Consider the following 22,169-nt stretch of genomic DNA (forward strand, 5'->3'; position numbering starts at 1 on the left):
AGAATTAGTGTCTCAACAGACCATCCCTTTCCTCGCTAGATCGGGGTCACGTCAATGGCATGCCATGGCCCCGATCTGGCCTTTCCATGGTGTAAAGAGAAGCCACTAAAAGCATCTCCTTTTTGCGCCATGGAAAGGGCGCCTTTGCCACCATGGCGGCACTTTCCCATGCTCCTTTTGGTGTGTGTCATCTGGACGCAGTGCCAAAGGAGTGCCATGACATTACCTGCCATGTTGTCAGGCACACGGCATGACGCCAGCATCAGGGCAGCATCGGGGCATGCATCATGCGGACACCACACCCCCACTCTGCCCCGAGGCTGGTGTTTTGTGCCAGTCTGTTGAGGCCCTTAATTTTCTGATATGTGTTCTTTGCCTAGTATGAGCAGCAATGAGAGATAACCCAACTGAAGATGTCTCCTTCACTGCATACAGAGAAAGAAAGTGATTGTGTTGCGACCCATGAAAAAGCTAAAATTGCTACCATGCACAATGTAGGCAGTGCAATCACAATGATTTCTCAAAAAATGTTTTCAAATCAATATTTTCACATCTGTTGTATTAAGACAAAAAGATAAAAGGATAACAAAACTTCAGATACTTGCTGATTAAAAGATAATATGCATCCAAAGGCTATTATAACGCCAAAAATCCTCTGGACTTCTTCAAAACCAAATTGCTGGATACATTAAGCTACTTTACATTTGGACCAATATAACTATCAAGAAAAAACCACCTTTCAAAAATGAACTGTGACATTATCATTTGATTTACTAATTTCAAATTGTCATATAATCTAATCATTGTAGACTAAGTGAGTCACGGTTGTCTAAGGTTTAGCAGACCATCTGACTTCAAAGTCTCATAAAAGGATGGCAATACAGCTGTAGAGAATGGCTATATACTATTTCATTTGAAATACACAAGTTCAGAGAAGCAAAGACATGAAAAGATCACTGTATAATTTTAAAGGCATTTCATATCAAAGTTCACAATGTTCATAGAGTCATTTGTATGTACAGTGCTGTGTATATCTACAAAGCTATATAAATAAAGCATAATAATAATAATAATAATAATAATAATAATAATAATAATAAGTACAACACTTCTCCCAGACTTACTGTGGAATTACTGTGGTTGCTGGTTACAGTGAAGGGGTCAGCACTTCCAAAAGGATCTGCAGATGACTGTTTGAAAAAGCAGTCAGCAGCAAAAGGGTCTGAGCCTTTGAAAGGATCACTGCCAAAAGGATCTTTGAGAAAAAAAGTCAATCCAAGGTTGCATTACTGAATACATATTTGGCACTGGAAATATATTTTATGGAAACTATTAATATGCACAGCTCCCCAAATGATTTTGCATATTCAAGCATGTCCCCATGAACTACAAAACTCTGTGCAATTATTGTTTACCTACACCTATATTTAGTAGATTACTGCACTATACATAGTGCTGCTATTCCACTTTTACTGCCCAGGCTGCTTCCTGTTGCATTCTGAGGTGTGTAGTTCAGTGAGGCCTAAGAGCTCTCTGGCTGAGAATTCTAAATGCCTTTCCCTAAACTGCAAATCCAGAATGCAAAAGGGGCAGCCAGAGCAGTAAAAGGGAAATAGCAGCACTATAACAGTGTAGTGCAGTGATCTCCCTAGTTACACAATACATAGGCGAGCTAATGTAAGCAAGCCTTACCTTCCTTGAGTACACATTCACATAAACATACCTAACAAGTAATCTGGTTGTTCAGACTGCCAGCATGGATTCTGGCCTATTGCTTCCCATATCTTTTCCCACTAAAGTGCTTGCAAGCTATCCTATTTGTTCAAGAGTAGGTGAAGATCTATCAAAAGGCCAGGACTGCTTGCATGCAAAATAAGTACATTCTATGGATCAGTCAGGTTTACAGTAAAAGTAAACTTGTAAATGGAGGGGAATATTCTTTTTTAAAAAAGATAGGGAAGTGGAAAAGGAAAGGGACTAATCAGAAGATTAGTCAAATAATAGCATGTCATGTCCATCTGCAAGGCAACAAATGTTTTGGGGGCTCAAGGCCTTATAGACACAAGCATTTTCTGCCGGTAGGAACTTTATGTGTCTGTACAACAAAACCGGTCATTTCTTGTTCCAGATGAAAGCATGACATTCTCCATTACATGTATGGAACATCTTTTTGTTGCCTAATGTAAGTTGCATGCAGGTAACTATTATTTGGTATTATCTGCCAAATGTGAACTCATTACTTATTTGCATTTCATCGTATGAATCACTTCTAACATGAGTACTCTTCTCCATTAAATTCCTCATATATCCTCCTCCTGAATTATTGAAAAAGGAAGAAAAACAAATGTTAGTACTTACCAATTTTTCCAAAAGGGTCATCTTTGAAAGGATCACCTATTTGAAAGAATGAAATACTGCATGTAAAAAAAAAATCCCATCCCTTGTACAGAATTTTGAGAGTAAAGATAACATTATATTTACACATAGAGAGAATCCTGTGTTCTTTAATGCTGTTCAACCACGGGGAACCACAAATGCACAGGCCTGCTATGGAACTATTAATAGTTTTAACCCGGTGCCATAAAGAGCAGAAATATACCTCAATACCTTCACTAAGAACTGCTGCAGAAGCTCCCAAGTCTGTATTATGAACTTCTACACCAGAGGACTGGGAGAAGTGAGTTCCTATATGGATCCATTTTCACATCTTTTTACTAGCTGGTGTATCAGGAGATGAAAATAGAGGCCTCATGAAAAGAAGAAATATTGCTTACAAATCTAGTATTTTTTTTAAAGAAGTACACTGAAACTAGTATTCCCTGTGCCATATAGCATAGCTTTCGATATGAGGCTATGTGTTCCTTACTGCCTTAAATATACTTTTTCACAAACTCCATTTACAATCCTAATGGTGGGCGCAATACGAGTCTGAAAAAATGGACAGTCTTTTCACCAGAGTGCCAAACCAAAGGTATAAGTAGAAGTGTTTGTCCTTTCTTTTATGTGGAGGAAAGGCAGGTAAATCTGTTAAGCATTGCTATCTGTTATCCAAGGTTCTGTGGCTAACCTACATAGCTCTGCAGGACTATTTTGTAATTCCACAATGCAAACCTATATACAGCACTCCATTATAATGTTTGGAATAATGCACCATGTTCTGATTTTTAAATGTTAAGAGGCTTCAGAGGTGAAGAAAATTAATAGTTCAGGTGTGGTGTGGGGGAGAAGGTATGGCATGGTTTTCCAGAGGATCTTTATGTTGCAGTTTGAATATACACACCTTTTTAATGTACCTGAGTCCTTTGTTATACACTGGCATGCAACATAAGGTCAGTTCCACATCAATTTGCCAAAACTGTTCTTATAAAGCAAGAATTGCCTTGGAAGAATGCTATTCAAGTGTGTTAACATTTAACAAAAATAATTTTAGTACAAAATATCCAAATGATGCATCACTGCATGGTAGCTACTGGCAAGGTTCTTGGTACCACAGCTATCTGCCTTCCTGAACACAGTGTTCTACTGATCATGCACATACCAATTTTGAAAGGCAAAACAAGGCATTTTTTCTATGATACACTGTCAGTACGGAAAGGTTCAGTTTGTCACACCCTCCCCCAATGTCCATTCAGTGGTGCACATGAAACGTCATGAAACCTTTTAATCTAGAATCATGGAATCATAGAGTTGGAAGAGACCACAAGGGCCATCCAGTTCAACCCCCCTGCCATGCAGGAAATCTCAATCAAAGCATCCCCGACAGATGTCCATCCAGCCTCTGTTTAAAGACCTCCAGGGAAGGAGACTCCATTACACTCCGAAGGAGTCTGTTCCACTATCGAACAGCCCTAACTGTCAGGAAGATTCCGCCTCAACATCTATTCTGAAGACTTCAAACAAAAACAAATAGGGGCTAAAAGCAGTCTTTCTCAATGGAGTATTTTGCAGAGGTGTTAGACTACAAGTCCCATTATGCCCAGCCAGCTTGGCTTGGGGATGATTGGAGTTGTAATTTACATCTGGGTGGTAACAAGTTGTGCAAAGTGGAGCTAAAACAGAAATAACAGTTAAGAAGGTTTCTTTGCCAGTGAGCTTTTGGCAGAAGTAGCACCCTACGCCTGCAAACAGAGTGGTGATAGAATTAGATGCTTAGCTGAAGTTTTTCCACTCCTAATTTTTGTACATTACACTATTTTATTGTAAACTACTCAGAGAAACTTGCTATGAAACAATATGAACATGAATTAACTTTTTAATATGAAAACTATGTCATTAGACAAATGTTCGGGAATATACAGTTTACCACATGAGTCCCATCACTGGTTTTGCCATAAAAATTGGCAGTAAAAATATGCTCTATTCCTTTAAAAGGGCCGTTTTTTTTCACAACAAGTTATACACTCTCCAGTCCCTTTGCTTATAAGTAAATCTGTGCTCCAGAGGCAGAAAGTGTATGTGGCACATATTTCTTCTTTAAGCAGCAGTGGAAAAGTAAAGCTTGTTAAAGGTTTCAGAGGGAGAAATGGCTCCTAAAACTATAGATGTTGCTCGCCCTTCTTTTAGATCAGTTCCAAAGTATTTTGGAATCCTGATTTGTACTATATAATGGTTCAGCTTGTGGCATTCCATTTCATCATCCTTAACTGTTTTTAGTAAATTGCTGAAGGAGAAATTACTTACTTCCAACAAAGGGGTCAGATTCAAAGAAGTCTAAATTGGATCCTGCAATCTGTTCAGAAAGCTGCTGGGATTCTTCATCAAAAGGATCTTCCTAGGGCGGAACAAAAAAACATTTTTTTTTGGTTTGCAATATACATATTTTCATTCATCATGTTAAACCCATCATGGCTCCCATTTTGAATATGGAGCCCAAGATGAAAAGGACACAATTTCCCAAATATTAACCAAGCCACTAGAAGCAGATAACCAGTAAAATAGACTGGATTTCCACTCAAGATAACCTCCCATTCATGGACTCTGGGAGGTAGTAATGATTTTGTCTGCCCCCATTAATCTAAAATTCTGCTCTGCAGTGCTAAAGGACATTTGAGAAAAGCATGAAAGGATGCAGGGTGGCTGCAAGAGGAAGTGGGGAAATGGCAAAATCTTCCTTCTTCCATTCACAAGGGTTAATCCAAGGCAAGCACTACATTTCTTTGCATGTTTCTTATTCTCTTTCCACCCCTGTAGAATTAAGACACACACACATATATATATACTATTCCATCGCTTTTGAAGATCTATGTTTTAAAATAATGTTCAAACCCACTTTTTTAATAACGTCTGGTGGCAAGGCCTCTTTCATTTCTTCTTCTCCTTTTACATATGTTGTTTCTGGACTGCTCCTGGCCTTTGGGGAGGGAAATTAAAACCACATATGTGAAGATCCTTTCCAGATCATGATATTCAACAACTTACAGACTCAAGAAATTTGTGTACTAAAAATAATGTCTGAAATTTATGACTGCAGTTAGGAATGCATTTTAAGACAGCAGTTAGAAGTTACATATTCCTAACTGGTTCCTATTCTATAGATCCCTACATACCTAGGAATTGCGAAAGCCCCCCAGTTCAGATTTACAAGCAATAGGGGTATGTTCTCTTGTCAACTGGAAAGCAGCAGACTGAAGTTTCCGACCCCTTTCCATAAGCGATCATCACTGCAAGGGGGAATTATGACAAGGATCCTTCTGACTGTCGCACAGAAGATTAATGGCAACAGGGGAGTTGGAAACATTAGTCAACTGCATCCCAGTCAACAGGAGAACAGACCTATTCCCTGCAGTGGCTGTCACCCAATAAACCTGGATAGGGCAGTTGGATTGGGGAGCTTTACTTAGATGCATAAGTAAGGTAGTCACATAGCTAAGCAGCTGATCTAGAATCACAGTCAATGATACTATTCACAGTATGGTACATGTTCACTTACTACATCAACAGTATTTTTTTAAATGATAAAGGTTTCCCCTTTGACAAGGCTGTTAAATTGTGTGTACGGAGCGGCACTCATCTCCACTGCTAAGCCACTGCTAGTGTTATCAAAGACAACTCTGTGATCATGTAGCTAGCATGACTGCAGAGAACACTGTTACCTTTCTATTGAAGTGGTACCTTATCTACTTGCATTTTTACATGCTTTTGAATTGCTAGGGTGGCAGAAGCTGGGACTCGTGATGGGAGCTCACTCCATCACGTGGCACTTGGACTTCGAACTGCTGACCTGCCAATCTTGCAACTGTCTGAGTCAGCATCTTAACCCCTGAACCACCACATCCCATACTCATTTAATCAACATTAAAAAATAAAGCTTAAAAGGAATAGCTTGTACATTACAGCGAGTCCTTGTTATCTGCTAGCGTTTGGTTCCAGAAACCCCCATGAATAGTAAAATCCATGGATGTTCAAGCCCCATTAAATACAATGGCATAGTAAAATGGTGTCCTTTATATAAAATGGCAAAATCAAGGTTTAGTATTTGGAATTTATACTTTTTTAAAAATATTTCCAAGCTGGGGATGCTTGAATCTGTGGATAAGGAGGGCTGACTGTACTAACAGCTAAGAGGAGCAATAAAACACAAAAGCAAACCTAGAGTACTCTGTGCAGAGTTAGCTTTTATTTTTCTAGCAGCAGAGTGTGTGCAATTTTTGTACAATTAATATCAGGAGACAGAGAGAATCTCTATATTTTAATAACAGTATAACATTGTCACAAAGGTCACAGACACTCTCCATTATTTGATATGATGTATTTAGATGTGGACCAGCACTATAAACAAGTGATAAAAACTTGTGCCTGCCCTCAAAAAAAATCCAAGACATTTTACAAGTTTTGTTATTTTGGTTCTTAAGCCTGCGAACATGAATGTAAAACATAACTAACTTTGCTTCTAAGGGCCAAAGAAACACCCTCCCTCTCCTCTACACACAAATAACTTAAAAGAATGGAAATTCTGAACAAATGGGTAGGAGTCTATGGGCTGGAACAGACCTGCAAAAACGGCCGGTCTCCCAGTGGCTTGGGACAATGGTGTACACACGACCCCAAGGCAGGAAGCCGCCAAGAAGCCAGCTGGCTGTTTACACTGCGGAAGCTTTTCAGTGCTCTAGCAGTATGGCATATAGACACCACATGCCGCAGGAGCACCAAAAAGCTGTGGCATAAAGGGCGCCTTTTTCCAGCACAAAAGGAGCAACATTTTGCCACTTGTTTTTGCACTGGAAAAAAGCCGGATAGGAGCCATGGCATGCAGTTTCCACAGCCCTGATCCAGCGGCCAAAGGGGCAGCATCAAGCCGCCCCTATACGGCCATCTGTTTCGGCCCTACGACCAAAATACCATGCCTCCTCACTAGATACTATGCTTAATACTGCTAATATGAAAACAAGAGAAAAACTTAAGCTGGCACATTCAGTCCTCCCTGACATCTGTAAGAATCAGTTGGTTATAGGCAGCAAATGACCAAAGGAGCTAACAAATGCAACAATCCATAAATACATCTCAATGAAGTAAATGCTGACTTTATTGGAAGGATGGGTTTGCTGTCTTCACAAAATCTGAAGCTTGAATTATTCCAACTGTTTAATTAAAGTTGGATATGTCCATCACTACTTACAGGAGAGTCATGATCTATTTGTTCAGCATCAGCTGAATTCTCTCTTTCAGCATTCTCATTAAAGTTAGCAGTTTCACTGCTGCTGTTGCTGAGGCTACAATGATCTGCATTCCCATTAAGTAGTGTGTTGTGTTGCTGAAATTTCCAACTCAACTGGCTGTTTTCTAACTCTTTGAGTTCAAAGAGTTTTGCTTGCATCTGTGAAGAAAAATAAAGAGACTAACAGCACAGAAGAGAATAAAAATAGCATGCACAATATTATAACCCTGTCAATATATTTAGATTATACATGTCAATTTTCAGGATTTAGTTCTTCAATTCCACTTCAGGACAAAAAATGTGAGAGAAAACTAGATGTCTATGCAAATTTCCCAAGTCTCTTACAAATATTTCCACCCCAATCTGCTCCCTTTTCTTTCCAAAATCTTTTACTCTCCCCAAAATCTCAATAAATATATTCTTTATATGTACAGGTTCAGTCTCCCTTATCCAGAACTCCAAAATCCTATGTATTCCAAAATCCAAAATTGTTCCATATGGGTGGTTCAGACTGTGATGCCTTTGCTTTCTGATGGTTCAGTGCACAATTTGTTTCATACTCAGAATTAATGAATTACTAAAATTATTTATGTGTGATGAACCTGGAAGGAGCAAGAGGGGAGAGCAATCTGATAAGGGTTCAGCTGAGGCCAGCTGTGACTTCTTCACTACCTCCTCAGCCTTCCCTGGGCAAAACTCCTGATCCCTGGGGACAAACCAGTAACTGGGCTGCTCCCTGGTCAGTCATCAACTTGAAGGCAGCCCAGGTCACTGCCACCAAAGTCCCAGGACTTTACAAATTAAAGCAAACCCATCTCAGTGGCAGACTTTTCCCCCATCCTGAGGTCCCAGGACCTACCGTATATACTCAACTATAAGTCGAAAAATTTATGCCCCAAAATGAACTCCAAAATCCTGGGTAGACTTATGGAAGGGTCAATGAGTTAATGCTAAAAAAATTTGTGAAAAAAGAAGTGCCCACCTTCCTCTGTAGCCTTGTAACGGCTCCCTGTTTGAAGCCCTGGCACCAGCTCTCATTTCCTCCTCTCCCCCTCTGTGTGTGTGTGTGTGTGTGTGTGTGTGTGTGTTTCCCTCTCTGCTTTCCCGCGCAGCCAGACCTAAGAAGCTGCTGCTGACTTGCTGAGGAAAGGAACATACAGAAAGTATGCCCAGGCTTGTACCCCGTTTTGCCTGGAAATCCTGGGGGTGAAAGGCAGAGAGAGAGAATGCTTTGTCCTCCATTTCTGCAAGCTATAGGCCTGGGGCGTCTTGGGGGGGTGAAAGGTAGAGAGAGAGAATGCTTTATCCTCCATTTCTGCAAGCTATGGGACTGGGGGGTCTTGCGGGGTGAAAGGCAGAGACAGAGAGAATGCTTTGTCCTCCATTTCTGCAAGCTATTGGCCTGGGGGGTCTTGGGGGGTGAAAGGCAGAGAGAGAGAGAATGCTTTGTCCTCCATTATTTCTGCAAGCCATGAACCTTGGAGTCCTGGGGGTGACAAGCAGAGAGACAGTGGGGTCAGTCCTCCTTTTCACAAGCCATGAGCCTTGGAGATGCTTCTAGTAAGGGGAAGAGTGTGTGTGTGTGCATGCGCATGCTGAGGTTTGTTTGACCTTTTCCATGCTGAGACTGATGCTTGGGAGAGGTCCAGAGAGTGAGATATAGGGAGGGAAGTGGTGCTTTGTCCCCCTCTCCCCCCTTTAGATCTTATGTAACATCCTCCAGTGTTTGCCCCTCAACTTATCCACGGGTCATATCAAAATCCATGATTTTTAGATCCAAAAACTGCCCTCGACTTATACATGAGGTTGACTTATACATGAGTATATACGGTACATAGACAGTTCTGGAGCCAAGCCCTGCCCTATATCAAAAGGGTACCAAGAGGTACACCAAAACCCTTATAATCTCCCACTGCTACCTGCCACATGAAAGCCTGTTTATCAACATCACCCACAGGCAATTGTCCAAGTCCCCCAGAAACTGTGGGGTGCAGGCAAAAATAAAAGTAAAAGTTAATAGGGAGGAGAAATTTCATAACCAGCCCCAAAACAACCAGCAAAACTCACTGCACTGAGGGCAGGAGGGTGAGCTGTGAAGCTCTGCAAAGAAAGGTGCATATGGCGGCCTTATAACACCTCTGACTCCAACCACCATGCACAGCGACCTAGTGCTCTGTGTGCCTGACATGGAGGCCTCCAGTCTCCCTCTGTGGAGGCCATCAAAGCTGGCCCCTATCCTGGGCATTGTGTATCACATGGATCCAGGACCCCATTTCAGGGAATTTTAATTTACAATTTAAACATTTTTAAATTTAAAAAACTAATACAATAATAATTTAGCTCCCCCATATATTCGTACTTACTGAGCAACATATCAGCTTTAAAATCAGTATGTGGAGAAATCTTGTAGCACCTTTGCAACTAACTGAAATAAAGAGGTTGGCAGCATGAACTTCCATAGACTAAGGTCTACTTCCTCGGATGCATTTGGAGTCTATGGAAGCTCATGCTGCCAACTTCTCTTTCAGTTAGTCTCAAAGGTGCTACAAGATCTTTCTACATACTGATTCTACAGACGAACACAGCTATATCTTTGAATTCTACAGCTTTAAAATCAGTTATTCTCAACACAGCAGAGGCAAGATATGGCAAGTGAGGGAATCAAAACAATTGATTTTTTTTTAAAAAAAAAAGGAAAGGATACTGAGAAAAATTAATTATCTTTTAGAGAAGTTCTTACTGAAGTAATTTCTTGTTGTGAATCTTGAAGATCCTGCTGAAGAGGTTCGAGCTGAGATTTTCCTGCCTCCACACACTTCTCTAGTTCTGCTGTTTCCTGCTGAAGCCTGTTAAGCTCCTCTTGGGCTTTATTTAAATCATCTTTACATGTTGAGATTTTGGATTCTTGATCAGTTATTTCTGCCTTTAATGATGCAATCTGCAGAGCCAAAGTTGAAACATGTAAGTACTGCACAAAAATGTTCCCCACTCCCACATTTAAAAAAAAAACTACAAAAAGAAGCATATAGCCAAATATGTGAAACATATTTCATTGCAGTCTTCCAAGCAGTAGCGTCACTGGAAAATTGCCTTTTACTGCAGGATATTTGCCTTTGAATAAAGATTTGTCTATAAGAGAACAAGCATAGTGTAGTGGTTTGAGCATTTTACTACAACTCTATAATCCGCCCCGCACACTCAGGTCCTTGAGGAGGAATTTATAGTAGCCTTTAAAAACCAGGTTAACTGCTACTTCCCAGAGGGCCTTCTCTGTAATTGCTCCCAGACTATGGAACAGCCTGCCGGACGAGATCCATCAAATTGCCAGCGTAGACAGCTTTAAAAAAGCTGTCAAGACGGATCTCTTCTGGCAGGTCTTTCCTGAATAAAAGTGTCCAGCCACAGAATGATTGCACTTCACATCATGTATTAGCCTACCGCTCTGTCCTCGCTATATTTTTTTATTGTGTTATTAATAGATATTTTAATGTCCAATTTTAATTGTATCATGTTTAATCCTGTTTTAAGGGGGGAAATTTGGGACATAATGTTGAATGTGGATGTTTTAATGTGTTGTGAGACGCTTTGATTGTCTCGTCACAGAAAAGTGGGATAAAAACAAAAGATTTATTTATTTATTTATTATAACTCTGGAGACGAGGATTCAAATCCATGCTTGGCCATGGAAGTCCAATAGGTGACCTTGGGCAAATCCCATTCTCTCAGCCTCAGAAGGGCAAATACAAACCCCTCTGAACAAATCTTGCCAAGAAAACCCAGTCAGAGTTCACTATGGTCCTAAACACACTGCAGAAATAATCCAGTTTGAGAATGCTTTAACTACCCTGGCTCAGTGCTAGGAAATCCTAGGAATTGTAGTTTATTGTGGCACAAGAGCTCTCTGACAGAGAAGTCTCACAAAACTACAGTTCCCAGAATTCCTTAGCACTGAGGCAGGGTAGTTAAAGTGGTCTCATATTGGATTATTTCTGCGGTGTGTTTTGGACCTATAAATCAGAAACTACTTGAAGCACACAACAAATGATTTTTACTTATGTGACAAGGGGTAGGCAAGATGTGCTGGACTACAAATCTTAAAAGTCACAATCATGAGTCATGTTGGGTTCAGGTTGCCTACTGCTAGTTTATGATTTTACTGCGTGCTTAAGAAAAGGAAGCTGTATTTAGAAGACAAAAACTATTCCCAACCATCTCATATTAGCCAATTGGCCCAGATACAGTGTCCCTTATCTGCAAAGACAAAGTTTGGTAGAAGGGACTGTTGTGCAAACCTTTGTTCATTTTTGGGGCACTGTGACATCTTTTCATCTGTCCTTGTTGGTATAGACACTGGTTTGCCCACCTCAGATGTAATAGCAAACCAAAATTTGGAAGTAACAAGTTACAAGTGATATATAGGCCTGTATCAACGAATCCCTCTTTCCCAAGGGAATATTGAATCTACGTTTCAAAAATAACATGACAAGTGGCAAAACAAGTAATAGTTTCTAGTTACCTATAAAGGGTATTTTAAGATGACTGGAAATTTTCAGATTTTATGCAATTCTCTCATCAATCCTAAAGTGCTCCTCAAACAAACAAACAAACAATGAAACCCCTCCCCCAAGCAATACAATACAGCGCATCTGCGTCATATGCGGGTGCGCTATACGCGACTTCCAGCATATGCTGGAAACCGTGCTGGAAAGACTTCTCCTGCGCCCCGGAAGAAACAATGGGGCGTGCGCCGCAGCAACACGCCAGGTGCACACCACAGGAACAAGCCCCATTGTTTCTAATGGGGCTTGAGTTTATGTGGTTTTTCCCTTACATGGCAGGGTCCAGAACGGATCCCCACGTAAGGGAAGGGCTAACTGTAAGTTACCTTTTAATACACTGTAACAAATACTGATATACTTGATAATTTCTCAGCATTATAACAAAAAATGGGAGCAAACTATTTTTAAAAAGCCATTTTCCACCCACTGTGGCAAACCATTGCTTGCTCACAATATAAAATATTATAACTGAACTAATATAATAACTTTGCAATCCTGCAGATTATTAGATTTAAAATTACTACAGCTAATAATTTAACTACAGCAAGACATTTTTTTCTTTTTGTAGATAAATAAAAAAAGTTATTTCTTCAATTTAAGAATCAAAAACATAAGAGCCATCTAAGACTAGAGCCATTCAATCCTAAATACACTTCAAACACACTAGTTTGAGTAGATTATCACAATAAATACAATGGAAAGATTTTAATAGAGTTCCCATGAGAAGTCAAAATGTATGCAGAAAACATAACAATGAAATTAATTCTGGGAATATCACAGACTAGGGAGGTCCTCCAGATTTTGCTGGAATGCAATTTCCAAGAGTCCTGGCCACCATAGCCACTGGATGAAAAATGCTGAGAGGGATTCAAGAACAACTGAAGAACTGCATGGTTTCCACTCATGGCATAGAGACCCATGTGACAAGAGCAAAGTCACAATTGTAGCAAGATTTCTTCTTTATGATTTGGAAAGGCTTATATTCATTCATTTCATTCCTTAAATAGCTTATTTAAAATAAATCTTGCTAATCTTCAGCAACTAATTCTTCACACAATCTGATATTAATTACATATTCCTATTTTAGTATGTTACTTTTCCTAATATAGAATATACAACTATGCTTCCAGGGAACAGATGCACAAAATGAGCAAATAAGGTGCCAAGGCCTACCAAATCAGCCTCTTCAGCAGATTTCTGCCGGATGGTGTTAAGCTGCTCTTCCAGCTTGGCTTTTTCCTCATCAAGACCATTAAGGATTTCTTCTGCTTCCTGTTTCTGAGCCAATAGCTTCTGCAAATTATTGCTCTCCCGCTTTACTTCATCCTGAAGATCCTGTTTATAGTGGTGGTGGTGGTGGTGTTTTTTTAAAAAAAAAAATCAAAATGCAAGCATTTTAATGAATTCCTTTCTAATGAAAAGTACATAGACATGTACATGGGGGATTTAAACCTTATGATGTGAGCAGAACATTGAAAAGGCAAGAAAAAAAATTCAAGACGGTAAAAAGGAAAGCTGAAAATCCAAAAAGATGACAGCAGGTAATATGGAAAAAAGAGGCTGATTAAATTTATAGGACAATCAGAATGACCAAAATAAGAAATTAAACTTCTGAACAGCTGTTGATATCCTTAGCACTTTCTTAAGTGGAATGTTACTGGTCACTGGATTTCTGCAAATAGAAGGTCTAGATTGACAAATCTGGCACAAAAGGGGAAAGTGCGATGGTGTGTGGGGGAAAACATGCCTTTTAGATTTGGTTCCATATATGGGCTCCAGTAAAAACAGATAAATAGTGAGAGGAAAGTCTGCAATTCATCATAGCATGATAGGAGGTCTTATAAATTCTTATTATGAATTGTAACAGATTTCTCCAAAAGGTACCAGAGATAACTGAAATGTTCCTTAGGAGGAACTCAACGACCATCAATGATTAACTTTGATTAACATGCAGGATCTTACTCATAGGGCTGGATTTCAAAGGATATTTATGTTTTTATTTTAGGTGGGATGGCCAACTGCAATAGGTCCAAGTTTCTGTAACAGGTACCCAAGAGGGGTTGCATGGATTATCTACACAGCAAAACACAAGCCTAAAAGTGGTTTGGTTTTCATAAATGTTTTTGTTTTGTTTTTTATATCAAATCATGCAATCTATTTAAAAAATGACTAGAGTAGCAATTTATTATTTTGTTCCCAAAAAATAGCAGTCTAGAGAGTCTGGGCCATCAGGTAGTTTCCATAATCATATCATAATTCAGATGTAATACCAAATAGTTTAGCTAAGAGCCAGAACAGACTGGCTCTAAAAGTCAGCTTCCCAGTGGTTTGGGGGCACGCTGCATGCCCTCAAGATGTTTTGAAGCTGCCCAGATGTTTACATGTGGGTGGCTCCAAGATGCTCCAAAAGCATGGTGTTTATACACTGCACACCACCAGAGCACCTTGCAGCCGGCATTAAGACACTGCAGGGCATAAAAAACAGCTTATTGGCAGCCGGAAAAGGAGCAGATCTTTGCCACTCCTTTTTCAGCCAAGGAAAAGGCAGATTGGGGCCGTGATGTGTGTTCCCCACAGCCCCAATCTGTCTTTGGAAGGGGCAGCTTCAAGCCACCCCTTCTGCCTGTCTATTTCGCCCCTAAGTCAATGAACTTTGTGTCACCTACAAAAGGCTATTTCAGAGAAGTTCATTGTACAATTTATTTTTATACTTAATCTTTTATTATAAAAATAAGCTAGGTCATTAAAATATTAAAATATGTATTGATACACTGCTTTTCTCTCAGTAATTGAACTCAACTGCTTTTCTATTTGTATATCATGGAATCATGGAGTCATGGAGCTGGCAGGGACCTCAAGGGCAACCAACTCCCTGCTATGCAGGAATACACAATCAAAGCACCCCCAAGAGATAGCCATCCAGCCTCTGTTTAACAACCTCTAAAGAAGGAAACTCCACCACTGATGGTAGCTCATTGTAAAAAAAAAATCAAAAAGGAAAGATGGAGGGAGAAAAATGGTTGTGTCTATTATCATACAACCTAACTGAAAACACCAGGCTCTCACTTGAATAAGGAATGGGGAAGCTTTATTTCCCCAAACTCCTTTATTTGGTCCAAGAATCCCACTTGGGATTACACTGCCCTGAGGCTACTTCTGTCATGGCAATATCAAAACCCATGCAGTTATATGTTGAACAGAATGCACTGGGAGTACACACCTCATTTTCACAGCATTCCACTCCTGACAGCCCACTGGAAACACAATTCTGCTGGGAAATGAGGCATGCGCATACCCCTGGAATTTGGGCAGTGGCCAAGGAAGCCATTGTGGAAGTAGCAGCACTGATGACCAGGATGTGTGTGGCAAAAATGGCCTGGAGGGTGAATGTGGCCAACAAGCTGTATAATGCTCACACCTGCCTTAAATCATTCTTACAACTGGAAGAAATAAAGCAAGGAACCCAGCTCGTACATAAAGACCAGTAGAAAAGCAATTATATACAACATTTGCCTGACTGGGTGAAATAAAATATCAGTTCTACAACAGGTTTGGTCTGTTTATACTGCCAACCTACACATTTTGAGTTCCAACAAGTTCATGGGAATGACTGCAGTTTTAGTCTTCTGATGGAGAAACATACAATTTAACTACATAGGACAGAGAAAAGACTTCAAGGATAGTGACTTGTGACATGAAATGTAAATCAAACCATGTTTGACATATTATATGAATAATGGAACACACTCCTAATCTCCACATTCTTCTTCTAAATCCTAGGATTCATTTTCTATAGATAAACCTCCAGAAATAAATAGAAAACATGAAATTCTCACATTATAAGGGAAAAAATATTTTAGGGATGCAGTTTTAGGTCCATTTTAGACTTCATATCTAATGTAAAAAATACAAAATCCACAAATTAGATTTTACTAAAGAAAATACCTCTGCTTAACAAAAAGTCCTTTATTATCACATACCAGCAGACCTGCTCACTAAGTAAGAAATAGCTTTGTACAAGATACAGCTTCATTTTTCCCAATCAGAAAACAGCAGTGTTGCTAACAAAAAGGTTGATAAAAAAAATGAAGAAGCTGCATCTAAAAATGAATTTCAGAGAAAGCCATAATCAGGCAGATTTATTTTCTTTTAAAGCTTCTTTTGCTCAGTATGTTAGAATTTTATATGCTAAAAGGTTTATTCTCACTATGACTTGTATCAAACAATTCCTTAAAAGCATACAGTACAATCCTATTATCACTTATGCATGGGCAATTTCAATTAGGTCAATGGTCCTTATGTCTTAAGAAACTAGAACCAGGATTCAGCCTAATGGATATGTAAGTAAGTACGGACACTTATCTTTCTCAAACAAAACCTTAACGTGTTATGCTGCATGGTGCTTAAATTCTAACAGCTCCCCCCTATGAGCACATAGCTTAAATAAAATGCTACATTTTCATACTCAAGTTTCAGTTCCTAAAGCATTATAATACTTGTATCAGCTTCTGTATAAATCCTTGCAGTGTACTTACTAAAGGACATTTCAATTACCGGATCAGATAGTAATTACCTGAACTTCACTTGTCCTCTGTTTGATTGTGTCTTCTTTCTCCTTAAGATCCTGCTCCACATTTTTCTTTTCCCTAGATGACCAGCAAACAATGCAAGAATATTTAAGAACATCCACTACACCAGGTACTGTTATCCAGCCTCCTAAGCCAGTATCTCCTTTTAAATGCATAACAGAACATTAAATTTACAGGAGATTGTTTTTGGTCCCTTTTTGTACCAAATAAATGTTTTGCATATGCCGAGTATTAAAATACAAAAGAGAGCCACTCTCCCAAACATGGATAGGTGGAAATACCAGCTTGAGGAGGGGAGAGCGAGAATCAATGAAATACTGTATTCAGTGATCTCACTGTTGCTATGGAGCAAGTGTCTGGTAAAAAGGGGGAGGGATTGCATCAGCTCCCTTCTCTTTAACCCTCCTAGAACCAGAACTGCTATGTGTGTATATATATATATATGTGTGTGTGTGTGTGTGTGTGTGTGTGTGTGTGTGTATAAATCTTGTAATTGTAGGCCACGAGCCATCCTACTATGTCTCCCTCTTAAAACTCTAACAGTATTTGTATAAGCATGTTTGTATAAGCATAAAAACCCTAAATAGCACAGCAAGCATTTCCCCCAGCATTTTGGATGCATACATCTGGAATCAGTTATCTGCAGAAGGTTTCGATCCTGAGTTGAATCTACCGAGCCACAAACTAGAGCAGTACAGCTAACAAAACAGCTTTGCATGCTTTTATACAAAAGACAGCCAAACCATTTACAGAATGCTATGTTATATGCTCAACAAGTCTTATGAGCTATAACCAGTGCGATAAGACACTGGATGCAGTTTCATTTCCTTCACAGATCACACTACAGCATGAGAAGACATTTTCTGCCCATAAAAGGAATCTTTGTATTCTACAGGAGAATAACCTGTGTGCCCCCCCCCCCCCCAATGCTGCTGGACTGCAGTTCCTAGCCTTCTACTCCATTGGCTATGTTGGCTACAGCTGAGAGAAAGTGCCGTCTAACAACATCTGGACAGCCACACTCAAGAACATTAACTCTGCTGACTTTTCCATATAAACAAGTCCCTTTCTGGACACTGTTTTGTAATCCTCTGCTTCTGGAGAACAGAGTTATTGGCTTCCACGTGCACAGCTCTCTTTCTGGATGCTGCTTTGTGATCTCCCACCTTTGGGAAGTAGAGTTATTATCTTCCATATGCACAAAATTAACAACCCTACTTTTATAATTAATATAATAAACTTCTCTGAGAATTGTAGGGGTCTTTCCCACTCTCCAAGAACACCTTTAAAGGATCTTTCTCTTCACTCCTATCCACCCCACCCCAGAGCCAAAAAGCCAGGTACATGTCCTTGTGCCTTGCTAGCAGCCTCTTCCACCAAGCCCATCAGAAGAACATGACCTTAATATATATACAAACAGTAATATCAGTGCTGGTATAACATTTAAGAGTAGTTAAATTTTTAACTTTCTGAAGATTATTCATTCAAAAGAGGGAGAAGAAAGCATACACTTGTGTGGGCTATTCCTAGTTTCACGACCACGACTATGAAGACTGAGAACAATTATGATTACCCAAGGGTAATACTTTTGATCAAGCAGTTATTAATTTAGAAATAATGAAACTGATTGAGTATCACTCTTTTCATTTCTACAATCCAGGAGGAAATACTACTGTTTAATCTTGACAGAAAATTTTGAAATATTCAGGTCATGTCCATTAGTCAGATGCAAGAAAAAAATAAAACCTTGAGGAATCTTAAAGAAGGACAAATATTTTTTGGCCTAAGTGTCCATGCAGTGCAGACCACTTCAACAGAGCTCAAATACTATGTAGTTTCCATTTTGTGTACAGTGTACATCTCACAGACTGTTCAATTGTAGAATGGTATTTTGATGAACTCAAGCCATTCTTATTATAATCAGTCCGCCATTTCCACAGATTCTGTCATCTATGGTTTGAAAATATTTAAAACACATATATATTCAAAAAAGCAAACTGATTTTACTATTTTATGTAAGGGGTACCATTTTACAATTCCATTCTATTCAATGGGACTTGAACATTCACACACATTGTTATCGATGGGGTGTGTGTGTCCTGGACCCAAATCCCAGTAGAGATGAAGGACCCATGTACTTGCACCATTGTTGTGATACATCTCCTCATTCAAAACCCACCAGCATTAAGCAATATTTTCAGAAAATGAGTAGTCCTTAACACCAAGGGTGAAAAATACAAAACCAGCACGTATTTGGAAGCAGGCCAAACATGTATGAATTTCAGCTTTCTTTGTTCCTTAATATTCCAGAGTCTGAGTTTCTCAGTCTACTCCAAAGCTACTAACAAGAGGTTCAAAAATCCTTACACGCTCTCCTAAGCTTTGTAGCAATTAATGTACAGTATTTCATTACCCTTGACAGCTAACTGAGGGCTGAAACAGACGGCCCTAAAGGGGAGGCTTGAGGCTGCCCCTTTGATTGCTGGATCGAGGCCATGGCAACCATATGCTGCAACCTCGAACTGGTGTTTTGCTGGCCCCAAAAGAAGCAGCAAAATGCTGTTCTTTTTGCGTTAGAAAAAAAGCTGCCCTTTCCATTGTTGCTGCGGCTTTTCGGAGCTCCTGTGGCATGCAGCGTCTAAACGTCATGCTGCAAGAGCGCCATTGGGGCATGCATTGTCCATACACCACACTCCCACTTGATCTTAGCTAAAAGGCTGAGAAGCAATATCACGTTCCCAAGCCACCAGGAAGCCTGCATATTTTGCCGGTCTGTTCCGGTCCTGAGTCCATTATTGGATAAAATGAATGAATTTTTCTCTTGCCAAAATATTTAAGAGAACTAACTTCTTTGGCAAAAGACTACAACCATAAATAGAATAAAAGATTAATGTGACTATTTATGATCAGCCAAAGGGGAAATAAAGAATGAATAGCAGAAATCATCTTACTCGAAAGGAAGGGAATTTTCAGAATATTGCACTCAAGATAATTTTACTTTTACAAGCCATCACATACATGATTCTAAAGTAATCTGGTTTCATTATTGCAATACCAAGTCTACAAGCTCCATCTCTCTCCGCCATTCTGGAATCACTTCTGTATACATGAAACACTCTTCCTGATTATTATTATTATTATTATTATTATTATTATTATTATTATTATTATTAAATTAAATAAAGTAATGTTCTTGACCAAAACAGTGGAATACCAAACCATTATATAGATATTACTATCAGAAAATGTACTCATGGCATAAATGTTAGTTATTTTGCAAACTAAACATGAAGATTATCTTCCTGTACTTTATAGCACAACAGAATTTACCTGGAACATGATAAGCTGTTTACAGCAAGCATAAAGTAAGCAAGTGTATAGTAGTGTGCATTAGGGCAAAAAAAAAAAAAAAATTCAACTTCACAAATTAGAGACTGGATAAATTCATGAAGAGGGGGCATTTACTGGCCTCTAGTGAGGATATCACCTAGTGAGACTATCACCACCAGAATTGGAGTAACATTACAAATAACACATCATTATGGCCTATGATGTGCTCATGTTTAGTGGTTACCTCTTTTTTTGGTTGGTGTCATAGTTTCAGTATCCCTTATTGGAAATACTTTGGACCAGAAGTATACTGTATTTCAGACTTTTTTTTTTCAGATTTTGGAATACCTGTATCAGCATATACTTAATGAGACATAATGAGGTTGGAGACTGAACATCTGTGAAATGTTGGCAGGCATGGATAATCACCATTCCACAGATCGTCAGGCCTCTCTCCAGTCATGCTGCTCTCCAGCCTCACAAATATGTACAAACAGGTACGTGTTACAACACTTGTGCTGTAGCTAAAAAACTTTTGGATTTTGGAGTACTTTAAATTTTAGAATTCTGAATACTCAATCTGTACAAGCACATTAATATTGTATTAGAATACAAAATGGACATTTTTAGATGCAGTCGTACTTTTAAATACATGCATGAGACCTGAAATTTAACTAATGGTCAATGTGACTGGATCATGTGTGCTTTTACTGTTGCTTAAAATTTATATACCAGTTCTTGAAAGGTAAAAATTCACCATCCATTTTTCAATGGTCAATATCATATTGCTTTAGCTATGTATGAACAACTATTCTACAAATATCCTCAAGGAAATGTGTTTTTGGAAATAAGCTTGGCTTGGATTAATGAAAATACTTACTGCTTATTCACACACTAAGCCATTCCCCCTCTGTTCTTCTTCTTCTTCTTTTGGATTTATAATTTAAAAATCAAATACATACTACATATTTCAAAACAATATAATTTTGTAAACCAGGTGCTATGGAGCTTACATGGAGTGTACATCTGCAATCATGTCTTGCTAGTGGGCTTTTCATAAGGAACTGACTGGCCACAGTGTGAAGAGAATGTTGAACTAAATAGGCTTTTGGTCTGATGTAACATGGCTCTTGTGTTCTTATATAAGAATTCATGGCAATTTCTAAGAATATTATGGAAACATACTGAAATTCTAAGAACTGAATAAAATTCACATATCTGGTGAATTGCAAAAATATTAAAAGTTTTGTGAATGTGTGTGCCTTCAAGTTGCCTGTTGGCTTACAGTGACCCCATGAATTTCATAGGGTTTTAAAGCAAGGAATACTCAGAGGTAGTTTTGCCAATTCCTTCCTCTGTGGTCCAAAACACACTGCATAAATAATCCAGTTTGAGACTGCTTTAACTGCCCTGGCTCAGTGCTGGGGAATCCTAGGAATTGTAGTTAATTGTAGCACCAGAGCTCTCTGACAAAGAAGGCTAAATGTCTCACAAAACAACATTTCCCAGAATTTCCTAGCATTGGGTAGTTAAAACAGTTTCAAACTGGATTATTTCTGCAGTGTGTTTTGGACCTGAAATATTTATAGGTAGTCTCCTATCCAAATACTATCCAGGGCTGATTCTGTCTAGCTTCCAAGAGCAGACAAGATCTAGTATCTTTAGGTAGAGAGAACCTTTATTAAAAATGGTAGAAGGGGTCTCTTACAACTTAACCTTTCAAATCAGATGCAGTTAGAAATACTACTAATAAGATTACTACAAATTCCTTCTCTAATTTTATATTTTCCACCTGACTGACTTTGGTTTTCATCACTGAAATTTCACAAATCTTATTTTGAATTTCCATTTCCTTTTCATTAACTGGCCTTCTTACATCTCCATTCCCTTATTTTATCTTTTCTCTATTTCTTCATCTTCAATATGCTTTATTTCCCCCTTTACAACTACTGCCACACTCCACCTTACTTCACACTTCTTTGTTTGTATTTATTGGGAGTTTGTGAAAAGATCAGCTTCACAGTTTTAGCAAGCTCT

At 39.0% G+C, this 22,169-nt stretch overlaps 1 protein-coding gene across 3 annotated transcripts in view; it reads right to left on the reverse strand.

Annotated features, from left to right (window-relative positions):
• Positions 1-22,169, reverse strand: part of EPS15 (epidermal growth factor receptor pathway substrate 15) — a 73,815-nt gene that overhangs the window by 15,984 nt on the left and 35,662 nt on the right. For all 3 annotated transcript variants that reach the window (XM_089515122.1, XM_089515121.1, XM_089515123.1), the window contains 8 exons: positions 16,787-16,859; positions 13,387-13,548; positions 10,395-10,592; positions 7,616-7,813; positions 5,270-5,350; positions 4,681-4,771; positions 2,359-2,394; positions 1,125-1,255 (listed from right to left, as the gene is read on the reverse strand). In XM_089515122.1, the coding sequence (XP_089371248.1) occupies positions 1,125-1,255; positions 2,359-2,394; positions 4,681-4,771; positions 5,270-5,350; positions 7,616-7,813; positions 10,395-10,592; positions 13,387-13,548; positions 16,787-16,859 (970 nt within the window). The remainder of the gene's footprint in view (positions 1-1,124; positions 1,256-2,358; positions 2,395-4,680; positions 4,772-5,269; positions 5,351-7,615; positions 7,814-10,394; positions 10,593-13,386; positions 13,549-16,786; positions 16,860-22,169) is intronic.

This window comes from Sceloporus occidentalis, unplaced genomic scaffold, assembly GCF_023333645.1.
Source record: "Sceloporus occidentalis isolate IW3139 unplaced genomic scaffold, rSceOcc1.0.p SCAF_3, whole genome shotgun sequence".
In the NCBI taxonomy this organism is placed as follows: Eukaryota; Metazoa; Chordata; class Lepidosauria; order Squamata; family Phrynosomatidae; genus Sceloporus; species Sceloporus occidentalis.